General features: G+C 39.6%; 1 protein-coding gene across 1 annotated transcript in view; it reads left to right on the forward strand.

Annotated features, from left to right (window-relative positions):
- Positions 1-22,627, forward strand: part of LOC135882881 (complement factor H-like) — a 116,847-nt gene that overhangs the window by 20,864 nt on the left and 73,356 nt on the right. Inside the window, 8 exon segments of the mRNA XM_065409916.1 lie at positions 870-1,052; positions 3,041-3,223; positions 6,129-6,315; positions 8,549-8,718; positions 9,512-9,721; positions 12,734-12,910; positions 14,423-14,599; positions 16,086-16,262. Coding sequence (XP_065265988.1) covers positions 870-1,052; positions 3,041-3,223; positions 6,129-6,315; positions 8,549-8,718; positions 9,512-9,721; positions 12,734-12,910; positions 14,423-14,599; positions 16,086-16,262 — 1,464 coding nt within the window.

The following is a 22,627-nucleotide window of genomic DNA, read 5'->3' on the forward strand; positions in this document are numbered from 1 at the left end:
GTAAATTTTATTTAAATGAAACACATCTGAAAACTCAGGCTTTAGGGATTAAACACCAAAAATAACTGTCTTGGGGTTCAGCTTAAAGGTTACAAGCAAAACAAAAGCTCCTGGGGTTAGCACAGAAGAATCCACAAAACAAAACAACCAAAAAGGTTCCTAATTGCATCTGTCTTAACTTTTCCTGTGCTATTTACATATTGGGGGTTCCAAATGAGGAGTTTCTAGGTATGATGCTGATGATTTCCCATACCTGGCTTAAAGCTTACAGCTTGTTGCTGCCTTCCCCTCTCTCCAGCCTGAGAGACCAAAAAAACCCCACACCCAGCAATTTTTACAATTTAAAAGGGTACAGCCCCCCCTATTGGTTCCCCTGGTCAGGTGCCAACTCATGTTAAGCTTCTCTTAACCCTTTACAGTTAAGGCAATTAGGATACAGCTGCTAAGGAAGATTCTATAGCTACTGACTGGCTGGGTGTCCATAAAAGGGAGCTGTCCCCCCTCATTTATCACAGGTACTAACAATGCAAGCTAATTATTCATAGTACAGGGAAGTGTTATATAAACTTCTATCACACATCTATACTGGTGTTCTTCTACCCAGTCCAAAAACCATCTTACTCCTTGCTGTTCCATCCTTGAGTAGAACCTTCCAATTGTGTGGCGTGAGACTAGGATGAGCCCTGCAAAATCATTTCCACTTGTGACCTAAATGAGCATTTGAATCCAAATCTCCAGAGGTGTAAAGTCATTCACTAAGACATTTGTGTCACATTTCCCCACTTGCAGGAGTGAATTTGTTTTCATCCATGTTGATTATAGCTGTGGCTAATATTATACAAAATATTCAGATAGTCTTTTTGTTCTAGTGGAAATCAAAGCTTGTGGGCCACCATCCAGCATTACGAATGGGAATATTATCAGTGAACTTCACGAGAAATATCAGCATGGTGACTCAGTGGAATATGACTGCAACCTCAGATTTAAAATGATCGGATCAAAGAGTATAGAATGTGTTGATGGAGAATGGTCATCTTCACCCTTTTGCATTGGTAAACTATAGATTTTTCACTTTTAAGATTAGTGTAGAATAATTTTTTCTTGTTTGTTTATGCTTTCAGGGACTTTTAAAATCCAAACTACACATAATGAGGTGTAACATGCTGGCTGGTGTGCATAATTTCCATACCATAGACCTCTGTGGGATGGAATCAGACCTGTGCAAGTATGTGACAGGTGCATTCTTTAGTGCCGCAGCACTGGGAAGACTCCAGCCTTAATTAAAGTAAATTAAGCAGTTTCTCTTAGGGATTACTTGGGCATCAATTGTTGGGCTAATGAGGCAATTGACTCAGTGATTGAGAAGATATATTTGGGAGGAACTAGGAAGTGAAGGGAGGAGAGAAAGCTGCATGGAAGACTTTCCCTGTTGTACCTGAGGTTCTGTCTGTTATGCTTTGAAACTGAAAACTAAAAGCAGGTGGTGAAAGAGAAACAGGCTGTGTGTTTGTAGCTAGGTAGCAGTATTCACACAGTAAGTGAAGGGATGCCCTGTGACAGTGTGTTTATTACCTTGACACCTAATATGCTACCCAGGGACCAACTGTAATTTGCAGGATCTTGAATGGAACGTTGATTAAGAAAGTTGTAAGCTCCTTGGTTCTATGTTTATACCATGCCTAGCAAAATGGGGTCCTGGTCCATAACTGGGGCTCCTTGATGCTACAATAATATTATTTATGAGTGCCAATTGGCTAATTTACTACTAGGACCCTGAGGGAGGCATTTGGTATGCATATTAACTCATAATTTTAAGAATCAAAATAAATGCACAAAGCTATAGTATTTGCTTGCTCTTGCAGTTTATTTGGAAATCAAATAGAGTATTTTGTTGTTTAGATTCAGCAGCAGTGAAGACCTGCAGCTTCAGGAAATAATTACAGATGTTTTCATAAAATAAAGAGATACTATGAATGTTACCTATTATTTGTAGAGAATCTTAGGTGCATGTAAAAAACAGTTGAAAGGCAAAGGGATGTGGAAAAGGACATTTGTGCAGATCAGTAAAGGAATGTTTCCTGGAGAAGTGTGTTGTAAGGAGCAATTTAACAGAGGGAGGGGAGGTTGGATAGTGCATAATAAGTGGTAAGGAATCCTAGGTGTAGGAGTGGACATGAAATTAAGTACAAACTAAAAGTGAAATGAGGAGAGGAAAAAAAGCAGCTAGCAAGGAGGTTTTATGATGAATGTAGGAAGGGGTGGGATAGGCAATCTGTGGCAAAAAAACAGGTAGGAATGAGATTGTGCTGAGCCTTGGAAGTGAGCGTAAGGAACCTGAATGTTTTGCAGACATAGAGAGCAAGCAAAGGAAATAATCCAGAGAGCAGTGATGTGGTCACAGCAGGAAGGGAGGGAAATTATTTTAGCCCTGGTTTTGCTGCAGATTGAAAGTGGGAAGCTGAGCTTGAGGGAAGCCAGGGAATAAGGGGTTGCAGATGTCAAGGTGTTGTATTGCAGTGCAATTTTCATTTCTTGGATGTGTGCACTAAGAGTGACAGTGTTTCTAAAAAGAACATGAGTGAGTCAGTGCATCGTTGTATTGGTGTGACTGAGTATCATGATAGTAATGAGCTGATGTGTAGAGATGGTTCTCTTTGCTTATGATTTGTGTGCTTTGCAGTGTCTGTATTGTTGTGAGAAAATACATTTGAGCAACCTTTAGTTTCACACATAAAAAAATCATTAGAGATTTTACAGGAATAAGTGACAATGTTTAGAGAGCCTAATGCAAGGAAAGAAGTCTAATAAAAACCTAGGAGATGAGAGGGAGAAGATAGACTTTTAGAGGAAACAGTATTGTTACAGACTTAGTATCCCTCTCCTACATTCATTTAAGTCAGTGGAAGTTTTTCCACTAACTTTAATGGGAACAAGATCAGGTCCTAAATAGTGGTTTTAATATTTGCATTAAATTTCTTTTATGATGTATCTGTAAATGTGACAAAACTATAATATGGATCATTTGTTCTTTACCCTACAGAAGAGGAAAAAACGTGTGTACCACCCCCCAATATTGTCAGAGGGAGTGCCTTCAGTGTAAACCAGAACCGATATTTTCATGGTGATGCTGTGGAGTATGGCTGTGAAGGAAACCTTGAAATTGTTGGGACAAATATCATAAAATGTCTTAGTGGAGAATGGACATCGTTACCTTCATGTGCTGGTAAACTGTACTTAGATAACACTTTAAACATCAATGTAACTTAATTTTATTTAAAGATTTATAGAGTTTATTCATCTATATTCATGGAAATACAATTAATGTGGATATTGTATCCAAAACCAGATACATTAAAAGAATATCAAGGTTGTAAAGTCAAGTACTCAAAAGTTAGGAAACACAACTAAAGGTTGTCCATGCATCTTTAATTCTGCCCTCCTGGATATGTGTTACATTATAGTCTTTAATTAGATGAACAATATACTATATTTTCCACAAAACCCCAGCCTCATTCTGTGAATGAGAAGTTACTCAATATTCCTTTTTATCCTCTACGTTCATTATGTGGCCTGGGCCTTATTTACTGCACATCATTCAAACCCTGCACTGAATAGAAAACTACTAATTTCCTCCTTGATGTTTCTATGTTTCTCAGCATAGTATTTAAGTGATTCACAAACATTAATAAGTGTGTTCTCACAACAATGCTGTGAGATAATGGGGAATTATTATTTTCATTTCACAGATAGGAAACTGAAATACAGACATTAGGGCTAAAATTGTCAAAAGTGTCCTCTAATACCAGGTGAGACACCTAGGCCCTAATTTTCCACAGTACTTGTAGCAGTTTAATAGCACATCATATGTTGAAAGCATAGCTCCCATTGACTTCAGTTGCAGCCACGAGTGCTCAGCAGTTCTACAAATCTGGCCCCAGATGTCTTACACAAGGCTTTCAGAAAATGAAGAAAACACAATTTGTGGTCAACTGTGAACATTAAGTGACTTGGCTAGTGCCGTATAATTCTTTTGCAGCATCAGGGATACAGTCCAATTCTCTCAGGCAGCATTCAACTTCTTGAACAATGAGACAATCCTTCCTCTTCGGGCAATTTCCTACCTCATTCTTTATCAGCCTTCCAGCTTCTGAAACAGGGTTCCTAAGACTACAGCCTTTTCACTACACAACCCTAATTCATCCTCAGAGCAGGACCATCCTTTGGACTGAAGTGGGATGAAAAAAGTATGTGATCATGTAATCAAAGACTGTAATTTAATGCATAATCACAAGGGAGCCAAATTAAGATTGCACAGGTGACCTTCATTCTGGCACATTCTAACATAAGGGTTTTTGGATGCCATTTCCAAATTAAATAACAACAAAATTGTAAAAACAGAAATTCCATTATGTGGAACCATTCTGACCTCCAATTTGTATTATCAGCAAGGTTTGGCTCTTTGGATCCACAGCACAGACTTCTGAGTTCAAGGAGTAACTGATAGCAATAGTAGGCTGTCATCCTTTATGTGGATCAGGCACTATAGAAGACACACTTTCCCAGTGATTTTCACTGATATGTACTGAGAGCAGAGAAATCTAGAAACTGAGGACTACTGGATTGAATTCCAGGTTCTGGACAGGAGTATATACTAGTGATTATAGACTAGTCCCCCCTTGCCAAATTTGAAATCCATGCCTCAAAGTATGGAGGAGCTAAAGCTCCTATAAATATTCTTACAACCAACTCATTAACATGGGCAAAACAATGTGTTTTTCACTGACTTCATTCTTAGAAATGGCAGCGCCATTTTTACTAAAACTTTTCATACTAATAACTTCATAATGTCATCATAATAGCAATCCGAATTCATAAGTGGTACAGAATCATCACACCTGGCGTAAGAAATTTCAGCCTGAATAGTTTAAGTTTAACAAAGTTATAGTGTGAAGAGTTGGACAACCTCAACTTAGGCAGCACTACCTGCACCGTTTCTAATTATTTGGAGAACCGTTCTCCACCTGGCATAGCTACCATATTGGTTTCATGCTGGGTTTTCTTTACGATGGCTCCTAACTTGCAAAGACTTAGGCATTAGTTCAACTTGTCGCACCATGAATAGTCCTACTAAACTCAAAGGGGTCCTCACAGTGTGTAAATGTAGCAAATAAGTAAGTCTTCACAGCTGTGGGGTCTAAATTTGTTCTGGAGTTTTAAAACAGTTTGACCCCTTGTTTCAATGTATCTTTCCAATAACAGGCAACTTTGTAGCATCCCTGGGACTTTTAGGATGTAAGGGGCTTATACAGTGGGTTTGTTTATTTGTTTGCTTTATGGAATTTTCCAATAACCTCAAAAACATTCTCAGGATATGAGAGATTAATCCCTCCCTCTGACCTCCTGTACATCTGAAGCAGGTCTTTTCATACTGGAACTAATTTTGTGGCCTTTTCTTCTAATTCTTTCTTTCAGTTTCACAGGCTAATATAAGATAGTATATGGACTATGAAAATCAGGTAATTGCAGTAAAATAAGATTTGCATATTTACAAAACCAAGAAAGTAAGTAAGACACTAAGGAGCTTTGGAAAATTGTATCCTGTATTCAACTCAGTGGTCAGTTTGCTTAGCTTGCACAGTTATCTGAGAAGCATTCATTATAACTCCCAGAAACCCCTAATTAAAGAGACAAGGCCCGGTTCAGCACATCAACTTTAAGACACATACTCCTTTCTTGGATACTGATTGTTTGAAATAATCTGCTGATGGTGGTACATTTCTCTACACCGTGGTGGGGTTTGAAAAATAGCGGAAGAACAAATCAAATTATAATTTGGTTGTTCTTTCACACATTTAAAGGGACACTGTCAACTTAAAAAATCACCTCTGTTAGAATATCTTGCCTGCTATTGTTAAAAGCACACAAACTATAAACACTGGAGGAAAAAAATGTTTTTCCTTTGATCTCCTTCTGCTAATAATCTTGGACATTACTTGTAACAATAGTAGGTATAAAATTTTCAAATGGACACATATCTTCAAGTTGATGGCATCTCTTTAAATGCATATTTACCTGACAGGTTCTTTGAGCTATAACATATTTTAATTTTTGTGTTGGATTTTATTTAGATCCATCTGTGAAATGTGCACTTCCAAGGAATCTTGAGAATATCAGATTTTTATCGGTTTACAATTTTCAAAAGAGTTTCTATCACAAAGATGTTGTAAAATACAGATGTAATTCAGATGTCAAGAAACTTAAACAAACAGTCTGTGAATATGGGAAATGGTCACCCAAGCCAGAATGCATTGGTAAGTATTTGCATTTATATCAAATTGTTGCTTTTTGTAATCCAGCTAAAGAATGCTAATTTTATTAAAGCTACTATTAATCTAAATGAAGTTCACTAGTTTGAAAAATAGGGCTGATTTAATAATTAAACCATAAATTTGTTTATATGCTAATAGGAAGAAAACACTGACCAAATACTTTTTAAATGTCAGAAATAATTTGACATCCTAACCAAATGACTTTTGGCTAATTTACTATGAATTACTTTTGCAGAACAATTAAGAGTCTGAATAAAGTACATATTACAATGAGAGTTGGTTTAGCTTCTCTCTCTCTACATAGAGATGATGTATTCTTGATCTGCATTCACCTATGGCACTGCAGATTACATAGACCTGACTTTTGTGCTGTGCTCAGAAAGAAACTTTAAACAAACTGTAGAATTTTTGGGTCAGTGGGAGACTGCTAAAGAAAATGTCAGACTAGTGTGCTGAGTTTGTGCTAGTGAGTCTCTCCTTAATTAACTCAATCCTGTAGCAGAAGAGAAAGGGGACTCCAAAGGAAATGATTTTTGCCCTACATGTTTAACTCAATGGTTTACAAAATTTGTGTCCTCTGTGGAAGAAAAGATGGACTCAGTTCATGAGTGGTTTTATCCTCAGGTTACTAGGGTTGAACCGCATTTGAGGTACATGGAGACTGGGATTAAGGCCATAAATATCTGTGCAAATGAAACCTCAAAAAAATGCAAAAACCTCTCAATAAGAGGAGGAGGGGGGAAGACTAGAAACTCTGGAAAACCAAGTGAGGGCTAGATGTGTTTGGATTCTGGGTTTGTAATATCACTTTGAGCCTTTGTGTGATACAATCCCCATGCATAAATCTGGAAAAATGGACAATCTAGGAAATGCTGCCAGTTTCTGTTGGACAAACAGCAGGTTCGCATTGGCCAGTTGCTCACCCACTGGGGAGAAAGAGTATCAGGAAAAACATCTCTCAAGATGGCTTCAGAGGACTGCTCCCAAGTACACTCTATTAGCTAATGTTTTATAACTAACTTCTACAAAACACATAGGTCATAATGACCTCTACAGGATCATCACTTTCCTAACTTTTCAAGAAACTTTTAATATCAGAGGTGTCTAGATTCAACGTTGTTCAACCACCAAGGTTTTCGCACTCAGTTGTTTACTTGTCTGTCCCTTTCTCCAATTCTGATTAGCAGAAACTGTAGCTAGTTTTGACCAAATTAATCCTTAACTATGTGGTATTCTATTTCATTACTTCAGGGTGGCGGAATGCACACAATATGGTTGCAATTAGCTTGATCACACCCCTCAAATCCAGGGAAACAAGCCAAGCACTAGAGCTACGTGAGAACTGGAATTTCTGTTCCATGGAAAATTTCACATTTAAAAAAAAATCATCCCAAGTCAAAACAAAAAATCCAAAATGCCAAATTTTCCACAATTTGAGAAGAATTGAAACAGAATGTTTGAAAAATTCTAGGCAGGGAGCTGATCAGCCAGCAGATCTTTGTGTTTCTAACCATTAGAGGAGTGAAGTTCTGGAACAGCCTTCCAAGTGGAGTAGTGGGGGCAAAAGACATATCTGGCTTCAAGACTAAGCTTGATAAGTTTATGGAGGGGATGGTATGATGGGATAGCCTAATTTTGGTAATTAATTGATCTTTGATTATTAGCAGGTAATTAGGCCCAATGGTCTGTGATAGTATGTTAGATGGGGTGGGATCTGAGTTGCTACAGAGAATCCTTTCCTGGGTGCTGGCTGGTAAATCTTGCCCACATGCTCAGGGTTTAACTGACCGCCATATTTGGGGTCAGGAAGGAATTTTCCTCCAGGGAAGATTGGCAGAGGCCCTGGAGGTTTTTCGCCTTCCTCTGCAGCATGGGGCACGGGTCACTTGCTGGAGGATTCTCTGCACCTTGAGGTCTTTAAACCACGATTTGAGGACTTCAATAACTCAGACATAGGTTAGGGGTTTTGTTACAGGAGTGGGTGGGTGAGATTCTGTAGCCTGGGTTGTGCAGGAGGTCAGACTAGATGATCATAATGGTCCCTTCTGACCTTAAGTCTATGAGTCTATGGCAATTAAAAGAGGAGAATGGTTACTAAAGATCTGTGGTATGCTGTTTTTCATCTAATAACTGTTCTGATTTGCAATGAACTGTCACATTTACCATATTTTGAGCCTTGAGATCTGACTGAAACTATCTTTTGTTGAAGAGAATAAAAGAAAATGCACACCTCCCCCTCAGCTACCAGGAGCCTCCAAGATAACAGAGAAAAGAAGCTATGAGACTGGTGAAAAAATAGATTTTACGTGTCTGGAAAATTTCAAGCTTCATGGAGTGAAAGAAATAATGTGTGAAGGTGGGAAGTGGCAGTCACCACCACACTGTGTTGGTCAGTAGGATGTTTTATTTATGTTTTTGTTTTTAATACAGATTTCCTGAAATTGGATGAATCAGACAAAAAGCACATTCAGTAATAACTGTCATATTGTTGGAGCTGATACACACTGGGCCTAACTCTGCACACATTGAAGTTAATGGTAAAATTCCCATTGACTTCAAAGAAAGAAGAGTTAAGCCAGTACTGAGCTTTCTTAAAAATCCCTGACTTAATGCACCCCTCAGTGTGTAGGTGTATGTTCATTTCTTATTTGGGGCTAGAAACAAGCTGGAATAATCACATTTTAATGAAACTCTTCTGCATTACCCAGCTTTGGTATATGGAAATTCTTTTGAGCATACAGAGAAGCAGGAATTCAGTCACTTTGTCACTGTTATCCTCATTAACTTGGGGTTAAAAGGAAAATTTTCAGTGGGCATATTATTGCATAATTTTCCTTCATGGCAGTTTTATGGCTTCTTCGGAATTATCTAGTTCTGGCCAAAGTCAGAGAGAAGCTACTGCACCAGATGGACCATTGGTCTCGTTCAGCATGACAATCCCTGTGTTTCTGTTTGACTGTACTGTACTTAACTTACACTGTAACAGCTTCAAATGTTTATTATGGGGCTGGCCAGAGGGTTTGTTTGTAGCATTTCTTAATTTGAGCCCATACAAGGAGTCCTGCATTAAGAACAATGACTAGAACTTACACTCACTCAGCTTTACCTTTTTTTCTTTCAGTTTTAGATTACATGTGCATTTGACATGTACAATTTATTGTTAATTTTTCTCGTCCAAACAGAAGAAAAATCATGTTTGCAACCATATCCCATAGAAATTGGTGAGATTTTAAGTCTAGAAAATCGAAGCTTAAGAATGGAGAAACCGGGACCAGTGACTTATCCGAATGGTGCGACATTAAAGTACAGCTGTAATGCGGGCTTCATGTTAAGAGGCCCATCAGAGATAACTTGTAATATCGAAAAATGGACCTCTCCGCCTGCCTGTATTGGTAATTATACTGTCTGCTGTGTTGCGTTTCCATTAATATTTTTTCAGTAGAGCAATTAAAGAACCAAATTCTATGCCAGTATAATTCCAATGGGTTCAGCAAAGAATTTGGCCCAGTGAGTTTTAAGTGAAGGCTAAATGATGGTGAACAGGAACTCTTACATTTGTTTAGCTTGCTGTGAAACAAACTTCTGATTGAAGTGAAGGATTTATTTTTTAAAAATGATTTGGTTTTTAAAAACTGCCTCGTGGAACTTATCTTCTGTCCCAGTTATTGCTCCCTTTTTTTTACTTCTCTGAGAAAAGGAGACCTCTTCCAGCTCTCTGCCCTGCAGGGCCCATGAAGACCATAGGAACATCTGTCTCAGCAGGCTGATGTTTCTTGACAGCTTCCAAACAGTCACTGGTCCCAGCTTCTTCCACTGCCAGTTCTTCTCTACACCTGGTATTCTGCTATGCCCATAGAAAACAATAGACATCAGCCAGTGTTCAGGTGGTAGCAATCATCTGGGAATTCGCTTGTTCACAGAGCCAAAATAACTAACTAAAAAACTGTAAATTTTATTTTGCTTAAAAATATACTAAACAATGACTGAAGACGTTTTATAATTGGATGCAATCAATCCATCAACAAAAATTCTTTTATAGCTTTTATAACTTAAGTTTTTATAATGACTCAGAAAATAGAGCATATATATTTGAATAATCTTGTTTTAGTAGAGAGAGAGAATGTTACCTGATGGGTATTTTCCATCTCTCATTGGTACAATTCTACAATAGAGGAGAGATTTTTCTAACTTTCTGATAATTAGTAGGGTCATTTCTGTCAGTCATTGTCCAATGTACATTCCTAAATGTACATTGGACAAAAGTTTAGTACATCCAGCGTTTCTGCTTTGGGATGTAATTGGGATGCTGCAGTAAGTGCTGTACCTGTACTGCATCTAAGGGTACCCGGATCGGCGGGTAGTAAGTGATCTAGACGCGATAATTCAATCCCTGAACACGCTCCCCATCGACTCCGGAACTCCACCAGAGCGAGAGGCGGTAGGGGAGCCGCGGCCGTCGATCCCGTGCCGTGAGGACCCGAGATAAATCGATCTAAGATACTTCGACTTCAGCTACGCTATTCACGTAGCTGAAGTTGCATATCTTAGATCGATCCCCCCTCCCAGTGTAGACCAGCCCAGAGATGCCTTGAACTAAGATGGCTCATGAATAAGGCTTGCATTTGAGCAAGGAAAGGTGCTTCTTTACATTTTTAGAAAATGTGTGGTGTTTTGTGAGATGCAATATAGCACAGAAACTAGCACTTCCAGCTGGAAAAGGCACATGCATTGATATCTTGTCAATACAGAACAATAAGGAGCCTATTGTTTATTCACAGGGGAAAAAGAACCCATCATTTTGTACTTATAGCACTCATCACTTGCATGTGGAGATAAGTCAGGTTAAGGATCACATTCTAACCAGTCCTGGCATAAGCTGACAACAAATTCCAGGATTCCTCTATATGTAATAAATAGACAATTTCCAGTCATACTTAATTTTCAAAAACATAGCCGCATGCTGAGAAATGAGTCAACCTCTTACGTATATGTTAAAACAGGAATTTTAATGTGACTATAGGGTCATTCCTGTTTTGACTTTGTTGGTAAATATGTTTTTATGTAAAAGCAATAGTGAATTTGGGGTTTCCTCTTGAACATTTCAATTTTTCTATAATGTGAACCTCCCCATGTGCTGCCCCTGGGTTGGGGAATACCAGTGCAGAAGTAACATTTCCCTCTATGCAATGCAACTTTTATAGGTGTTACAACCAGGGCTTTACAAAAAAATGTATTAAGCCAGTCCACATAATAGTGAGTGCAAATTCCAGCAATAGCTGCCCAATGCACAGTCATGGTCTATAATAATCACACAGTCCTAGGACTATTCAAATGAGTATGTGGTATAGCACTGGGCTGTCTAGTCCTGTGGCTAAGGCACTGGACTGGGACTTCAAATATCTGGCATCTGTTCCTGACTCTAAAACAAATGTCCTTGTGATCTTGGGCAAGTCACTTAATCCTCCAGGGCCTCAGTTTACCTTCTGCAAAGGAATAATACTTATTTACCACAGAGGACAGTGTGGAGATAAATTAATTAAAGCTTGTGAGATGGTCTGATGCTATTATGATGGGTTCTATCTTTTCATCTCTATAGCATTAATAAGGGCTTGTGTCCATGCAGCAGTTGCCCAAGTTTATCGTGAGTTGTGATTTTAAACAAATGTAGTTAAACTGGTGTATCAGTCTGTGGACTCGCTTATGTCCCACGTTCAGTTCCCTGCTCCACCACAGACTTCCTGTGTGACTTTGGGCACATCACTTTTTTTCTCTCTGTGCCTCAAATTCTCACCTGTAAAGTGTGGATAATAGCACTTAGATACGTCACAGGTGTCAGGAGAGTAAATACATTAAACATTGTCAGTCACTCAGATACTACGGTGATGGCGTCTAAAAAAGTTTGATTCAGTTTAGTCACAACAGGTTTAAGTGGAACTGAAGTGAGATACTTAAACCAAAATAAAAGTGTCTACAGAGGAGTTTGCACGGGGTTAAAGTAACTCAGTTTAAAAAACAATTTAAGTTACAATGACATGACTGCTGTGTGTTGACAAGGCCTAGCACAGGACAGGCCATTGCATGAGAAATCCAGGAGACGAGAAGCAACCAGAAATGCTAATCTTAGACTGAGGCAGAAACTAAACATCCACAAAAACTCAATTCTAATCTATTTAGCATTTGTTTATTTAATTAACCAAGTATTGAGCAATTTTATTTAACAGTGCACATTGTGTAAGTTTCATACCCATCCATGTCTCAGTGCATATTTCTGAGTGCTGCTTGAAGTCTTTATTTAAAGTTTCTCTCTTTTTGTATCTGAGCACCTTGTTAAACAGGCTTTATTGAATGAAGGTAATTTGTGAGAGGGTTTCACTCACTTTCAATTTGTGTGACTATTTTTTCAGAAATGCCATGCAGAGATGCACCTGATGTTCCCCATGCTCATGCTGAAGGTATCATAAAGACTAATTATGAACCTGATGAAACAGTGCGTTATCAGTGCCACCCAGGTTTTATTGCTGTTGGATCACAGGAGGTAACATGTAAAAGAGGGCAATGGACCCAGCTACCGGAATGCCAAGGTACAGTGTGTGGTTTGATTTAATTGTCAGGAACCTATTATAATATAGGCACTCAGATACCCAGGGGATGATGATTACTATTTATTTGAATTAGTATATTTCCTAGGATCCTTAGTCATGGACCAGGGCCCCAATGTGTTAGATGCTGTACAAACGCAGAACAAAGAGCAGTCCCTATACCAATGTGCTTACAATCTAAGTATAAGACAAGAGTCATTAGATGGGAGTACAAGGAGACAAGAAGACACTATTGGCTAGTATGACAGACTGTGGTATCAGCACATCAATGGCCTACATTGTCAAGTTTTTTTTTGTAGGCATTGTGGAAAAGAAGAATTTAAAGGAGGGATTTGAAAGTGGATAATTAGGTTGCTTTGTGAATGTTTATGGGGAGTGCCTCCCATGTGTGAGGGGCAGCATGGGACAAAGCATGAAGGTACTAGTTTGAAAATGGAACACGTGGGCAGTGGAGGCTGGCATCATGGGCCGATTGGAGAGGAGCATCGAGAGCTTGATAGTGAATGAGATATGATGGGATGTTTGATGCAATATAGAAGGGGGGAGCCAGTGGAGGGATTGGGTGACATGTTCAAAGGGATGGGATCGGAAAATGAGCTTTGCAGCAGCATTCTGAATGGATATGAGCAGATCAAGAGTACATTTGTCAAGGCCAGAAAGAAGGATATTTCAGTTATCGAGATGAGTCAGATATACAGCTGGAGTAGATAGATACTTTAAGGAGAGTGCAGCAGCCAATTCAAAAATGGAGCTTGAGAGCAGTATATTATGGGATGGAACAAGGGAAATTGTGGAAATCTGGGGATCAAGTACTCACAATTTCCTGAGAGGTGTATGGGTATTCCTAAATATACAGTGATTGCTGCACAATGCATAGTGACAATTTCCCACAAGGTGCACCTGAAGGCAGTGCAGAATACACTGGGATTGGCTACCCACAGTGCCACGTGCCTTTTGTTGAGTCAGATATACTGATAGGCTTGATAAATATTTAAATACTTAGGATACTTAACTTTCTGGTCCCTCTGTTGCCTCTGCAGCAGCAGAGGACAAAACAGTTAACACCAAACTCTGTTCCATGGCTGTGCTTCATTCACTGGGAAGGCTGATACACAAATCCTGATAATTTCAAATATGGAAGGAGCTGCGAGAGGATTTGTTGTTTGTCAAATGGAAAAGGACAAAATAGGAAAGCAATTTTTTTTCCTACCAGCTTCTACAAAGAGAACTCAAATGCATTTTTAAAACTATCAAAGTCTGCAGGTTGTTTTTAACGTATTTTAAATTTACTTATTTGTCACAATATAGAGTCCAGTGCTGCAGCCTGTGACTTTTTTTGCCCGAATAAGGAATACAGAATAAATGCTCTCATCTCACTTTTACAGATTTGTTTCATTACCTTCGTTATGAGAGTGCCTGGAGTTTTCTTTTATGGGCCATAAAGTATAAGATACTCGACAAAAGTGTTTCACTTTGATAAATCTCCCCTTTCAGATGCAACATGTTGAGATCCACCTGCAGTTGCCAATGCTGAGATCATAGACCGTAGAGACAGAAGATATTGGCCTGCTGAAAGAGTGCAGTATCAGTGTCATGAAGGTTTTGAAAGTCATGGACCAAATGATGTCACCTGTATAAATAGGGAATGGTCACAACCTCCAACTTGCGAAGGTAGAGGTTTGAATTTTTATTAAAACAATTAATGCCAGATTGTACCTGCCCAGTATATGGTTGTCAAGTAAGGCGAGGAGGTTGCAGAATCCCTTCTGAAACATCCTTGGCAAGCAGAGTCTAAATGAATGTCGCTAGTACCCTCCTTGGTTGCAGCTCATTTTCCCCCACTCCACAGCTTGTCAGCTCTATGACTAGTGTGTAGAAAGATGGAGCAGTGGCCCTGCCTCCTAACCCCTTTTAGAACCATGTACCACTAGTAGAGAGAAAGCAGGCCTTACATGCATCTGAGCATAGGGATTGAAATTGTCCCTGGCCCCTATGTAAGCTATTCAAAAGTGGGGGAAGGCTCCTTGCACCCTTGCCACAAGTGAGCACCTGTATTAGGGCCAGGCAGAATCTGGCCGTTAAAATGGGTACAACATTCAGTACTCCACCAGCACCATATGGGGCCAGCTCAATGGACAGTTCAGAGAGAGGGGTGCTGCAGCCCTACCCTTAACCCCCTTATTATTAATTTTGCCAACTGTGGATAAAATCAGTGTCTCCTTCACTCTTGTCATAGTCCATATGGACATCTGTAAGTGAGGGAGTCTGCAACTGGTGTCCCCTTAAAAATAGGAAAGGAAAATTTTTTAAAAAATGAACTGTAGTAAAAGTTAAATTTGAAATGAGTAAAATCAAGGTGATGCAAATATTTGCAGCCAAACAAGCTGACTTTAAGAGGTTTCCATTTGGAGAAGTTAGGAAAAAGACTTATATGCTGTTTCTTATGTTCTTATGTTTTCAACCCCTCAATAATTCAGAAGTCTCTCTTGTTCATCTTTTTTTGAAGGATGTGGGGGGGAAGTTCTGGTGTCCATTGAAATCCCACCCCATTCCTGTCAGCAATATTCTCTTTGTGAGTAGGGCTGCAGCCGACTCAAGTGCAGATAAAACTGGTCATTGATAAAAATGTTAAATAACACAAGACCAAGGACCGATCCCTACAGGATCCTAGTAGGGACATGCTTGCTTGATGATGATTCCCAGTTACAGTTACATTTTGAGACCTATCAGTTAGCCAGTTTTTAATCAATGTAATGTATGCCATGTTAATTTTGTATTGTTCTAGTTTTTTGAATCAAAGTGTCATGTAGTACCAAGTCAAATGTTTTACAGAAGTCTAAGTCTGTTACATCATCACTTAACAAAACTTGTAATTGCATCAAAAATATATCTGTTTAGTTTGACAGGATCTATTTTCCATAGACCCAGGGTATTTCAGCTTAATTATATTAATCTCTGAAATTAAAAAGGTTTGTCAATTGGTTCTCTGCAATTAAAAAGGTTCTGATAAACTAAACAGGATAAGTTACGTGCCTTGGCTGGAGGATCTGAACAGAAAAGATACACAGCTAATGAAATGTCATTAAAGATTTGGTTCAACTGAAGTATTTCTTGGAAATGTGTCAGTGACTGTAAATGTGTCCATATATCTTTTCAGATATGATGTGTGGACCTCCACTTGCACTTACTAATGGTCAGATTCTAGGGTATGGAAACCAAAGGTATTTGCCTGGTGAGAGAGTGCGCTATCGATGTCAACAAGGGCTGAGCCTCATTGGGTCACAGACAGTGACATGTCAGAAGAAAAAATGGTCAGAATCACCAGAGTGCAGAGGTATTTTATTTTATTATTTATACATATCCTAAAAATGAAGATACTGTTGGAATCAAAAGCTGCATTCATACTAAGAAACTTTTACTTCTATGTATCTTTCTCCTTACATTATGTGACTTGCAAAACATGCACCAGAAGAAAGGAACATATTCTTCATCATGCTAAGGGCCACAGATCTATTAGGATGGTTGCTTCAGCCTGCTTGCTGCAGTTTTCCCCCTCAGTACTGCTTCCTCTTCTGAAGTGCTGCAATGACTGGTCCCTATAGTCGTCAGCGGGAAAGCGAGGCCAAAAAAGCCAAAGGCAAAAAGGAAGTTCTGTGTCTCCTGCTTCATCCCACCCCCCTTTTTGAGTAGCTCGATGGGAAGCTCTGTGTTCTCGATGAAGAGAATGGAGTTTCCATCTCACACCCCAGTCTGGGTGGGGGTCACCTTGATGCCTATCCTGGCATGAAAGATAGAAGCCAGGCAAGGAGAATTCAGCTCTGATTCCAATATGCAGGAAGTATTTCAGCAGCCCCGGTGCAGTCACCCCTGTCCCCTCCATCAGATGGAGAAAGGGGCAGGTGGAATTTGAAAAGCCAGCTCCAGTGGCAAGTAGTTCCCACTCCCATGCCTCCATCTTCAAAATGGCAACACCAGAAAGACAGTGCAGCAGATTGAATATTGCAATGCCTCCACCTCGTATAGGATCACAGAAAGGCAGCATTAGACACAACATGCACAGTGCCACTACCAGGTAGTAGGCTAAGGGGCATTTTTGCCCAGACCCCTTCCCACTCCTGCCACTTGTCAAAGGTCTCCTAGAGGTCTCCCACGATATTCCAGGCTCAAGCCTTCAGAGGAAATGCAGACCCAGGTAAATTCCATGTGTTAGAAAGGGGTAGAGTATTGGGACCTCCCATCTTGGGCAAGTCAATCCTAAGGCATCAGGCTGCTGGAGAGTTCATTCTTGAGCCCAAACCATTCCTTGGGAGAGCCACAGGCAAGCCCCAGAGTGGGAGGTCAGTCATTAAGCCAAACCTTTGTGGGGAGGAAGAACCCTACTTATTCAAAATATTTTTTGAACAATCCCTGAGCCCCATTTCTTGCCTCCCTCTGAAACAGGAGCATAGGACTTGTTACAGGGACCTCTCAATTGATGTGTCTAGGTTTAATAAAACAGAGTCACAAGTGCTCTCTTTCTATAATATAATCTTTTCATCCTTCCCAAAACTGGGAAAGAACATGCCCAAAGAATAAAAAAGAATTCAGGTTTCACACTTGATTTTCCCATATACAATCTTCCCAGGTTCAGTCTCAGCACATGAACTTCAACAGTTTCAGCATCCAGATTCAGAATGCCTGTAGCTTTCAACCTTTAAATTAACAGTGTAACAGTTGAAGTATACTGCCCTCAACTTCCCTATCCTGGCACTAGTTCTTAAACAGTTCCAGTTCACAGGCCTCAACCCCACCAGCACACACAAGGCTCCCACTCTTTTGGAATCATCCACACCTAACAAACTGAGGAAACCTGTTTTTATTTGGCCCTTCCTCTGTCCTGATTGACCAGACTCTGTTTCCTCACCAAGCCTCACCTAGTGTTTCAGGATCAAATCCAGGCAATTAGTTCTTGCTTTTCCTGGCAACTGTTGTCATGACAACCCCAACTAATTTCCCATTGTCAGTGCTTGCTAAACCTCTGGGACTCATTTAATTCCCAACAAAAGTGAAATAAGAAGTAGAACAACAAAATTTTGCAGCATAATCAGACATAAAGCAGAGGGGAACAAACACCAAAAAAGAATATGATCTCTCATACTCCATCTCCATTTGTATCTCATTCACTCACTCATGCCACCTGCAACAAAAGAGTTTTATCAACAATAGAAACTTCTTAAAAGGAAAACATCTCCCCAGTGTCTATCACACCACAAAGTCCCAGAACACTCTGTCACAGGGCCAAATACCTAAGACCAAAGGGTGAAAAGGGGGTGTCAAGAAATCTTCCTTTTCCGGGGAGGAAGGCCAGATGTCCGAATCTGTGTCAGAGGATTACAAACAAGTGCATGAGGAGGGATATATAGCTATAGTTTATCTGAGGCAACCTCAGACCTTCTGAGGAAGTTTTAAAGCATTCTGACTGAAATAATCTATCCTTTGTTTATTTTTAACAAACATTCCCATTTTACTATCCCACAGATAATTCCCCCCTTTTGTATAAGGATGACAGCTTTTTCAACTCCAGTCATTACCATTTGGTCTCGCAAGTCTTCAAAAGGTCCAATAATATTAATGTAACCCTTCTGTCCGTCTGAGTTAGCAGCAACAAGGGCCGGGTTCAGTATCTAGGGGTCCCGTTTCAATAACACAATGCAAAACCGTCTCGAGCCCCCACCCAGTAACCTGGGACAATTACATACCACCTCCCCGGGTGCCTCTAAGAGGCAGTACTTCCCCTCTCGCAAGCAGAGTCTGAGTGTAGCAAAATCCTTTTAATAAAGGAGGGAAACAATGTGGCATTATGTTGGGGAAACACCACAAACAGGATTCATAACACAAACCATGAGCAAAAGAGCCACCCCCAAGTAAGTTTGGCAGTATCCTTTTCCCCTCAGGATCTTAAGTCCAGCAACCCAAAAAGTCACTCAAAAGTCCAACAACCCAAAAGTCTCTGTCCCTGGTCAGTGCAGCCCCAGAGTTCAAAAGTTTATCTGCAGAGTTTTACCTCCCAGCCTGGGGGTGGGGGGGTGGGCACAGTGGTGTTAAGGGGCACCTTACGTGGTCCGAGACCAACTGCCCTGCCTCTCCATGGGGTTCTGCTGCACCCTTCACTGCGAGCCACTCCACCAGCCGCTCCGCTCCACCAGCCGTCCTGTGAGCCGCTTCAGCCATCCCACGAACTGCTCCGCTCTGCCAGCCGCTTCACCAGCTGTCCCGCAAGCTGCTCCAGTCATCCCACAAACTGCTTTGCTCTGCCCTGCCAGCTGCGCAGCAACATATCTTCAGGCACCCCCCCACAGCACTCAGTGATTTTAGCTCTTTAGTAATTTCAGCTTGTAGTAGGGGAGCCTCAGTACTGGTGCACCATTGGCCCAAAGTGAATTCAGCTCAGCAGCCTGTAACTAGACTCCTAATGGAATTAAAATTAGCTTTGATATTCTACAGTAGAGAGAGAAGGAGGAGCAATTGGTATTTCAGGCCCTTAAAGGGGGCCCATACCATCAGGTACAAATGCCTCTCTCAATTCACGGGGTTTTGGAACCCATGTCCCTTGTCTAGCGAGTGCTACTTAGTTGATGGCGAGTCCCTCTGTCATAAAACAGTTTCATTGTTCTTGATTCACATAATCAGGGTAACAATTTATTCTTCCTGCCCCAATAACAGAGAAACTGGGGATCCCACAGCAGCCAAAGTGACCATTTGGGCTCATGCTAGTCGGGGTGGGTGTGCCTATGCAAACAAGATCAGCCCCTGAAATTCTTTTCTACAACTCGCCACAATTCACCACCAGATGTCAGGGTAGAGCTCATCCTGACTCTGCTTACATTAATAATGATTTTAAGGAAGAAGAAAACATACTCCTATCTCTTTCTGGACAATTCTACTGGTCAGCACTCTGTATAGACTGTGAGACCAAGAGACTTATTTAGGGGGAGCTCATCAGGCTTCTAGGTTGACTGGCCTATGCCTTCAAAGTTTCTGAACCCATGTTGCTTATTGAAAGAAATGTGACTGTATTGATTTTATAAATGTTGCTAAAACTATTAAACAAATTAAAATAAAACCAAGAAAACATATCACCAAAGCTAAGTTGCTATTTCATTAAACTAAACTAAAAGTAAAGTGTTACATTAATTTTATTTGTATTAGATTGTTGTAAGTTCAAGAAATCAACAAATTAGTCTCAATATTGGATTGAAATTAAATAATCAAATTAGTCAAATCATCAAATTAATGCAAAAAAAAATTCATATAAATTCTAAGAAGGAGTCTGAGGAGGTGGCTGTCCATTTCGTTGTAAATCCCAAGTAAGGAATTTTACCAAAGTCAATTAAATGTATAACTTTGCACTCGTTAAATAGATAATAATTTTGTTTCAGTATTAAGATAATATCTGAATTGCAATCCCAGAGCCAATTACAAAGCTTCCTCCATCTAGTGGAGTGGTTAATACTTTCCTCTCACATCAACAGAGATATTATAATTCAGAGTTTAACAGAACACTCTTGATAAGGAGAAGTTTGACAACTTATCAGAAGTTAAAAGACAAGTTATCATAAATGACAATATCAAATCTCTCAGGACTTTTAAACATAGAATGCAGAACATACTCTCTATTGAATAAGTTCTATGAGACATTATTTAGGGCTGTGTTAACCTAGGGAAATTTCCTTCTTGTGCTTTCCCCATGAAGACTTTATGGGTAGTGTTCTACATAAGCATGCACACAACCACAATTTCACGCCCTAAAATTAAATAATATTAAACAGCTGGGATGTCTCACAACTAATAAAAATAGAAAAAGGAAAAATAAGATCTCAAATAACAGAGAGTTTGCAAACTCTTCAGCTCTCACAGTCTTCTGGACCTGCAGTCAAGGTGGTGTTGCTGGCACAGCGCTTCTCACTAGTGGACCTTCAGCTACAGAAAGAGTAGCCAAAGGCAGGTGTAGCCTGTTTGTTGATGTTGTGAGTTCCTCTCCCCAAGGTGGCCTAGTTGTGACAGTTCCAGAATGTCTGTCTTCCCTCTAGATTGTCTTGTTGATCCAAAAGGCAAGAGAGCTCAGCCTTACGCTTGATTCTTATCATTTGAAAGTTGCTTACTCAGCCTTGATGTACCTCCCGCCTCATAGTGAGAGGCCTACCTTGGAGCCATGCAACTTGGTGCAATCAGCTTTGAATTAGGTCATCTTTAGTGAGTATCAACTTGGAAAAGCCCCCCTTAAATTAGCAATTTTAAAAATATTGGATGTTTTCCATAACACAGAGATCTATGTCTGTGACCCACCCCAAAAATATCAAAAATCCAGATACATGAGACCACTTTTGAGGAAGCTGGTATGGTTTTATCTGGGTGAAAATTCTTAAGATGATATTATGTCACCAATTTATGGAAATTTCAACATAAAAATACTATAAACATAGCTAATTGAGAAAGAACCCTAGCAACGGGCAGTTACTCAGCGTTCTTCCATCAGCAAAATTTAAAATAAGTTCAAACTTATTATCAGCCCAAGTAGCTGGGGAGCCAGGTAGCCCGCCCACCCAACTAGAGCCTCTGGGAAACCCCAAAGCTGTACATTCCATTGCTTTGTTTAGAAACAAAAAATCAGAAAAATAAGTGATATGGTTCTTCTTCCATTAGCTAGAAAGTTATCGTAGTCTTAGTGTAAATGTTAACATCCTCTGCTTATTAAAATGATTATTTTTAATGTTGTGGCAATAATGTGAGTGTGCTTATGGGGTTGCCATTTACCTTTTATTTGCAGGAAAAAATACTATGAAAATGTAATTTGAAGCAGGAGGTGGTAATGCAGTTAAAGAAGTAGAATATATTCTATAATCTCTCTGGTTTCAGAGTGGTAGCCGTGTTAGTCTGTATCAGCAAAAACAACGAGGAGTCCTTGTGGCACCTTAGAGACTGACAAATTTATTTGGGTATAAGCTTTTGTGGGCTAAAACCCACTTCATGCCCACAAAAGCTTACGCCCAAATAAATTTGTTTGTCTCTAAGGTGTCACAAGGACTCCTTGTTATAATCTCTCTGTGGCAAAAGTAATGTAGTCTTGAAAAGGAGTAAGACCTTCTTGTTCAGCTGCCACTGGTAGCATTATGATTGGAACAATTTATTTTTTAATAGCAGTTTGTTTGTTTATATACATTAAAGTCAAAATCATACTATAAATATAAACCATTTAAAGTAATTATGACTTTTATAAAAAATAAATGAAAAGTTCAAAGGATGAAATATAAACAAAATTTAAAAGGTTTTTTAAAAGTGTAAGTTAACTTCTAAATTCAGGAAAAAAATACAGTTTCTTTAAATTAAACATTGCCCCACCATTTAAAGTGCTATAGACTGCATTTGATTTTAGGAAACCATAGCTACCCAAACCTGCTTATTTGGGCAGGAAAATTCATAGAGTCCAAGGCCAGAAGGATATGATGTGATAAGCTAGTGTGACCGACTGTATAACACAGGCCATAGAACTTCCCCAAAATAGTAGTATTAGGGACCCATTGTGCTAGGCACTGTAGCCATACATATAAAGCGACCGCCTCTGCCTCAAAGAGCTTATGAATCGTCCTTTACTAATAACTAGATCAGACAGAAACATTTCCAACTAATTTTGTTCAGCAGAAAGATCTTTTCTCTCAACAC

Source organism: Emys orbicularis, chromosome 8, assembly GCF_028017835.1.
Source record: "Emys orbicularis isolate rEmyOrb1 chromosome 8, rEmyOrb1.hap1, whole genome shotgun sequence".
Taxonomy (NCBI): Eukaryota; Metazoa; Chordata; order Testudines; family Emydidae; genus Emys; species Emys orbicularis.